At 33.3% G+C, this 7,210-nt stretch overlaps 1 protein-coding gene across 1 annotated transcript; it reads left to right on the forward strand.

The window, feature by feature from the left end:
• Window positions 1–229: 229 nt before the first annotated feature.
• LOC125044996 (chondroitin sulfate synthase 1-like) lies at window positions 230–6,523 on the forward strand. The gene is made up of 11 exons (XM_047642006.1): window positions 230–374; window positions 875–1,007; window positions 1,627–1,804; window positions 2,165–2,333; window positions 2,545–2,685; window positions 2,922–3,018; window positions 3,789–3,949; window positions 4,351–4,500; window positions 4,816–4,899; window positions 5,186–5,323; window positions 5,817–6,523. Exons 1-11 carry the CDS (start codon window positions 234–236, stop codon window positions 6,024–6,026), a joined length of 1,602 nt encoding a protein of 533 aa, XP_047497962.1. The 5' UTR covers window positions 230–233; the 3' UTR covers window positions 6,027–6,523.
• Window positions 6,524–7,210: the final 687 nt, after the last annotated feature.

Below are 7,210 nucleotides of genomic sequence, written 5' to 3' on the forward strand. Positions count from 1 at the left end.
TCATCATCATCATCATCATCATCATCATCATCATCATCATCATCATTATCATCATTATCATCATTATCATCATTATCATCATTATTTCTACAGCCTTCTCACACAGACACTTTTTTCAGAATCAGGATCTCATGACATTCTCGATTATTGCTTAACAGTTAAACCCACAAGTTGAATCCCCCATCACTCTTGCATAAACCTATCCACTAAGATAGAGTTTCCCGTCCTAACAGATGCAGAGTATCCTTTACCACAACAGCAGTGGGACCGAGGCCTTCACAGGGCCCCTCAAGCAACGAGAGGTGCATCGCGCAATCACCCTCCACCCTATCAAGAATCACACGTATCTCTACCGACTCCATTATTACGTCCAGGTGGGTCTTGCCTCCGAGATCGGTGGGGTTTGAAAGTGGAGGTGATTGGGCTTTGCAGGATTAAGGTGATGGTGCTGTAATGTGAGGACCTCTACTCACTGAAACATGTTATTTTCAGTTAATAAAGGTAGCATTTTCTGTAATGAGGTGGTTGAATATAATGTAAAAATGGATGTTTAAAGCTTTAATTTGAGGTATGCCAAACCTGTCCATGATTAACCTACATTGAATGCCATTTATTTTGCATTCTAAAAGGACTGTAGGAACCTGTCCCTGCAATTGTAGACTACAGGAGAGGATGGGGGGGTCAGTTTATAATTATATCATTTTTTTGTTATTCTGATTCTCAATATTCTCTGTTATTGTTATTGAAGACTTTTGTTTCTGTTGCTATTTTTTTTAATTTCATTATTTTCTATCAGTTTTGTGCATATTCTTTTGGAATGTTCTTGAAAATAGATGGAGAGAAGAGAAGAAGGTATCATTTTTTGATATTTCAGAGTCTAAACATCAAGTCCAAAGAAGCAGAATTGGTGCGCACGATAAGGGAACTATACAAGACCAGCGAGGAAGTGGGGACAATGATGCCGAATCTTGACTCACCTGCTAAGGGCGTCTTCCTCAACCACTTGAGTAAGACTTCTCTAGAGCTTGGTTTTGTTATTCGAGATTGAAGGTTTTAGCAAAGTCTTTGGTTTATCATTGAGAAATCTGAACTTACTGATTATGTAGTACAGAAACTTAGATATGAAAAACAATTTTAAAGTAAAAATTATAGTAATTAATTATTTTTATTTTATTATTATTTGGTTAGTCATAAATAATTTAGAAAGAAACTAAACAGGCAGCTGTCATACCATAACAATAACCTTTGTGACATATGGAATAAACTAGATTATTATTATTTTTATATGAAAGAGCCCTTACAATTCTCAATGTCCAACTGTGAGCCCGATAGGAGAAGATGAGACAGAATGAAAGAAAAGAAATAACTACAGTATGAGTATTATTGTCATCTTCATAAATCCTCTTGCACTTGCATATAGCTTTTACAAAACTAAATATAACCGTATAGTAAAGTGACTGGAATGTATTTTTTATTTTTATTTTATTATTTTCTTTATACACATCCATATCCTTGACAATTAAATAGGATTTTGATACATTAATTTGCAACAATTTATGGGGAAAAAAAAATCTTCAGTAGGTAAGGTAACTGCCAAATACTAATACAATTCATTTCATCATTTAGGTACAGATGCAACCCTTCAGAAATGGTCTCCAGATCTAGAAGAGGAAGTCAATGCATGGGATTTTGTGAGCAGGGCAGCTTTTTGCTTGGGAGACGCCAATCCTCGCCACAAGCCAACTTCGGGAATGAACGAGGGGCTAGAGGATGTGATAAGAGAGGTCATGGAGATCATAAATAAGTAAGAATGAATTGGCTTTGCCATTTCTGGATGATGTCATTATTATCTTTTTTTTTTTAATATGCTTCTGTGTGCCACACTTTGCAAAGCATAATTGAGAAATAGAGAAAACTATCAAAATAAGAGACTGTGATACGGGTATCTAGTTAGTTGAACAATGAAATCATTCAAATAACACAAAGAATATTTTTTGGCATCATTTGAAATAACCAGAAGGAAGTGTATATGAAATATGTCTTTTGTATCATTAGTTTTCTCCTCAAAATATTATTTGCTTATTGAGGCATCAGGACAAATTGTAACCTATGAAAGTGCCCTCACTCCATTGCTAATTATATTTCCATTTTTGTCACCTGATAGAGTTTCCAAAGAACGTGGAAGAGTGATTGATTTCAAAGAGATACTGTATGGATATATCAGATGGCACCCTAGTCATTCCATCGAATATATCATAGACATGTTGTTACTCTATAAAAAGTACCGAGGCAAGAAAATGACAGTTCCTGTAAGGAGACATGCTTACCTTCAGGTCAGTGAACAAGCCTTTGTTTAGGTAAAAGATTTCTCATCAATGTATAACTTAACCAAGATCTCTCTTTCTAGGCTTGAATACATGTCTAAAAGAATACATTGAATTTTTTTTATTGTTTTGTTGTTTTTTATTGGTCAGTATGTGATTCCAAACATCTGAGATCCATATCTTTAAGAATGTATATTTTAATTGCATGATCAACTTCCAGGTTCCTCTTGGGCCATTATACGTCCGTGAATACGAAAGTCTCAGACCAGAGACAGACATTGCCCCTACTTCAGGAATCCAAGACTTTGTTGAAGTAGTGGTAAAGAAAAGTCTCAAGGATTTTTCGAGCCTTCACTATCAGGTAGTTTTTTGTTTGCTTTTATCTTTCTTTCCTTGCTGTTGGTCTTTTTTGTTTTGATATATTTATTTTTCTTTCAGTATTCCCTTAATTCTTTTCTTTTGCCTTTCTTCATTTTTGTATCTTGAGTTTGTTTTTTTGGAGGGCATAATGTGGCCATATTTTTGTTTTGAGAACGTGTATTTTTTTACTGTGTGTTTTTATCCTTTGCGTTTCTTTTCTCTCCTTTTTTTTCTTAGATCCCACATGCAGGATCGACAGCACAACAGAAACCAAAGAAAATTCATTTTATCCTACCCCTTGCTGGTCGGTTTAGCATCTTCCAAAGATTTATGGGTAAATCTTTACTTAATTGCTATTAGTATTTTCACATTAACCCTTCTGTTGCATGTACAGACTCCTTAGAAAGGGTAAGATGACATGCACAAATATTCACTCCTTTCTAATATTTAGTATGAAGAATATGCTTTGTACATGTATATACATATTCATATTGCAGTTCTATAAGGAATACTTATATCTATATCTCCACTAAATCTTGCTTTCACTGTTATACTTTTTCTGACATTCATTCTTTTATAGACATCTATTCAGTATGTATATATCCTTGATGCATTATTCGTTAGGTTAGAAGACGGAAAACACTTCACATGTCCTCACACCAATAATCCATACTTTATTTTTATACTAGTTTTTCTTATGTATTAAAAGTGATAGGAAGACTTTGTCTATGAGAGGGGGATATTATTTAAGATTATGTAAAGAACATTTAATGATTTGTCCAGAAATGTCTAGAAAAAGTTGAAATGAAAGCTCTGGTATGAGACCACAGAGACTAGCTCCTTTCATTAATGTGTATATTATGTATATAGGCTTAAATTAAAGCACAAATAGTTTTTAATTCACAAAGGCATAGTTTTAAAGGGCTGTGAGAGATTCTTTCTGAGGAGTCTGTATGTACTGATGGTTCCAGTAAAATGTTAGGAATAAAAATAATTATGAAAAAATATATATGTTGGGTAACAGCCAATTTTCAGCACACCAAGATAAGTAAAATAAAGGAAAGCCATCTTCCGAATTCTTTCTGTATGTGGAATATCTTGCAGATGATTTCAAACGGGTATGTCTAGAGGGAGAAGAAAATGTGCGTTTAGTGGTGGTGTCCTTCCGCCCTCCCCCCGGCCAAGAGGACACGACGGAGAACGTTGAGGCTCTCATTTCCAGTCTTCAGTTGGACTATCCTCATGTTCCTATGAGTGTGCTACAGGTGGGTGATTCGTCTTATTCATTCTCCTTTTTATTCTTAGTTTTTGGTGTTTTTGGCGTGTGTGTGTTTTGAATCTGGAGGCTTTCTTTTGGTGCTTTGATTGGTAAGACATGGAGATAACTTCAAGGATGAGTCAGGTTTTTGCATGCTTTTTATTGAAGCTGGAAATTATTTCATGAATCTTGTGTAAGTTCTATAATGTCTGGTATTCTTTCTTATCTCGTCTGGGGATGACCTTTATAAATTTCTGTTGTTCACTTCAGCGCTTCCATTTTTTTTTTCTTTCTTCAGAGTTTCCTTAAAACTTGTAAGTTCTTTAGTTTTATCCTTCTCTTGAACAATATTTTTATTAGGGTAATAATTTTTCCAAGATAAGATAATACCATAGACCCCTTCCACAGGCAAACACAAGTTTTGCTCGAGCTTTAGCCTTAGAGTTGGGTGCTGGCCAGTGCGAGGAAAATGACCTGATGTTCTTCATCGATGTGGACATGACCTTCACTTCCGGTGCTCTTGATAGAATCCGATTACATACAGTGCAGGGAATCCAGGTATGTATGATTATCTTTCTCAAATCCTTGAAACTTTTTAGTTGTGTTGGTCATTTTAATTATTGAGTTGTGTGTGAAGCTACTTTGGTCGTTCTTGTGATAAAAGGATGATGCATTGTATTGGTTTATCATTTTCCAGGGAAATACTTTTCTGTTTTTATTTTCTCTTTCTTTGTCTTTCAGTCTTTTTTCTGATAATTTTGTCTCAGCAAGTTCAGAATCTTGTTATTCCAGTTATACTGATGTTTCATTGTTTCAGTTGTCATATGATATAATTAGTGAATGAAATTAATGTTGTTTTATGTGTTTTTGCAGATATATTATCCTATAGTTTTTAGCGAGTTTGATCCAAGTGTAACAAGAAAGGGAAACAAAGACGAAACATATGACCACAATTTGGTAAGTTACATATTTCTGGATATTATTTAATGGGCATCCTGTAAATGACCAGACATGTAAAGAAGATCCTACATATTACAATATAGAAATTAGATTCAAATTACACTCACTGCTTTTAAGGGTCAGAAAGTAAAACTAATACTTTAAGACTAAAATTGACCTCCACTAATGAGATTAAATACCGAAAAGTTGATTGCTGCAACTACTAAGAGAATAACTCCTTAAATAGCAGTGAACCTCTGATGGTACTATTTTTTGCCTGATAATTGTTCTCTTTCTTCTGTAGATTGATGAAGAAGTGGGATATTGGAGAGCATTTGGATTTGGAATTGTATCAATGTACAAGTCTGAATTGCTAACAGCAGGTGGTCTAGATACTTCCATTCTTGGATGGGGTCAAGAAGACGTTGACCTATTTGAGAAGGTGAGTACTATTACAATAACATAGTGTGAATTGCTATGGTGTTGAATGGTGCAGATGTAGTATGATCTACTTTTGTTGATCTAAGAGGTTTCATTAATTTATTAAGTGACATTAAGAAAGTCCAAATAAAGATAATTTATCCCAAGTATGTGATTTCTTGTCAGTTGCGATTACCTTGTTGCAAACTTGTAGTTCATAGTCAAGTTTTGGCCTAATCCCCTGAGTTAACATCTTGTTGAATTTTTTTACGGCTTTGACCTTGTTCTTTAAGATACACTAAACAGTGTAGATAAGTTGTGTACAGTGCATCCTTTTGCAGAGAAGTTAGTTGAATAAAGTAGCTAGTGTGTAATTTCATTGAAGGAAACATAATTTGCAAGGTTGTATCTGATGATTGATAGTATGTCCTTGTGTATATTGCACTATCAGTAGAAGGACAGATTATCCTTATTTTTTTGAAAATTAATTTTTTTTATCTTCCTCACCCCTATAGGTGCTGAAGAAAAAAATCCAGGTATTTCGAGCAGCTGACCCTGGCCTAGTCCATATTTTCCACCACGTCGACTGTGATCACAACCTCGTCACGAACCAATACCAGATGTGCCAAGGGACGAGATACAGTACCTATGGTGCTACACATTCCCTCGCCAAAACCATCATTGACAATCCAGAAATCCTAGCGTACAAGAGACGAAACTCTTAGTCATTATTTTTGTATATCCAATAATTTAACAAGCGTTATTTTTTATAATTTATTGCCCCTCGAGGCTTACGTAGGTGAATAAGGACAGTGAAATCTCTCACTGTGTGGAGAAAAGGGAGACGTTCCTATCTCACGGACAAGAGTAATTGTCATGACTTTTAGGTTTTAGGTTTTATTCTTCGAATCCAGATTTTCTTCGACCAACTCCTCTTTTTATGTACTGTTCGCTGAACTTAAGGAAGAATGTTACCATCCTTGGTTTAATTAATTTAAGAACAAACTCAGAGACGAATGACAATGCGCGATGCAGCTGATATTTTATTGATAGCCATTTACATTTCCATATATTTTAGGTTCAGATAGTTATAGGACTTGTTCTAATTTTCTGCACTTTTACTATTATTGTCATTTTTTCTATTATTAGTATTATTTTATTTTATTTATTTATTTTTTGAATGTCATTATTCTTATATTATTATTATTGTCATTTTATAATGTCATCTTCAACATTAACATCACCATTATTGTTGTCATAGTTGTTATCAACTTCAGTATCAACATCAACATCAGCAGCAACAACTATCATCATGTATCATCATCTTTATTTTGGTTATCATTATCATCATTATCTTTTATTATTATGATTATCATTATAACTATTATTATTACTATTATTATTTTTATTATTACTGTTATTATTATCATTATTATTATTATTATTATTATTGGTATCAGTATTATTCTTAATATTATTGTTATTATTACATTAGTTTTTTATATTATTATTGTTATGGTTATTATGATTAGGATTAAGGTTTTTATTATTGTTATTTCTAGTACTGTGTTACCATCACTATCACTACTACAAATATTATTACTATGGCTGTTGCTTTTACTATTAATATTACACCTGTTACTGCTACTATTGATAATACTGCTACTGTTTAGTATTTAATTATGTATGCACAATCATTATCATAATGATAATTGTTTATTTATTCAGAAATGCCCAATTTGCAGCATGCATAATATAGATTATCACTTACTACCTGTGCTAGTTCAAAATGATTGAAATTATTGAATTTTTTGATGAATAGAGGCTTTTTTAATTCATATTTTCTATTTAGTTTTTTCTTTCTTTCTTTCTTTTCTTTCTTTTTTCTTTTTTTCTTTATAGCTATAAT

This window comes from Penaeus chinensis, chromosome 36 (genome assembly GCF_019202785.1).
Source record: "Penaeus chinensis breed Huanghai No. 1 chromosome 36, ASM1920278v2, whole genome shotgun sequence".
Taxonomy (NCBI): Eukaryota; Metazoa; Arthropoda; class Malacostraca; order Decapoda; family Penaeidae; genus Penaeus; species Penaeus chinensis.

Coding starts and splice junctions, on each gene's coding strand:
- LOC125044996 (XM_047642006.1), top strand. CDS start 234: ATGCAGAGTATCCTTTACCACAACAGCAGTGGGACCGAGGCCTTCACA. Junction 1,805..2,164: donor GTCATGGAGATCATAAATAA/GTAAGAATGAAT, acceptor GTCACCTGATAG/AGTTTCCAAAGAACGTGGAA. Junction 4,900..5,185: donor AAACATATGACCACAATTTG/GTAAGTTACATA, acceptor TTTCTTCTGTAG/ATTGATGAAGAAGTGGGATA.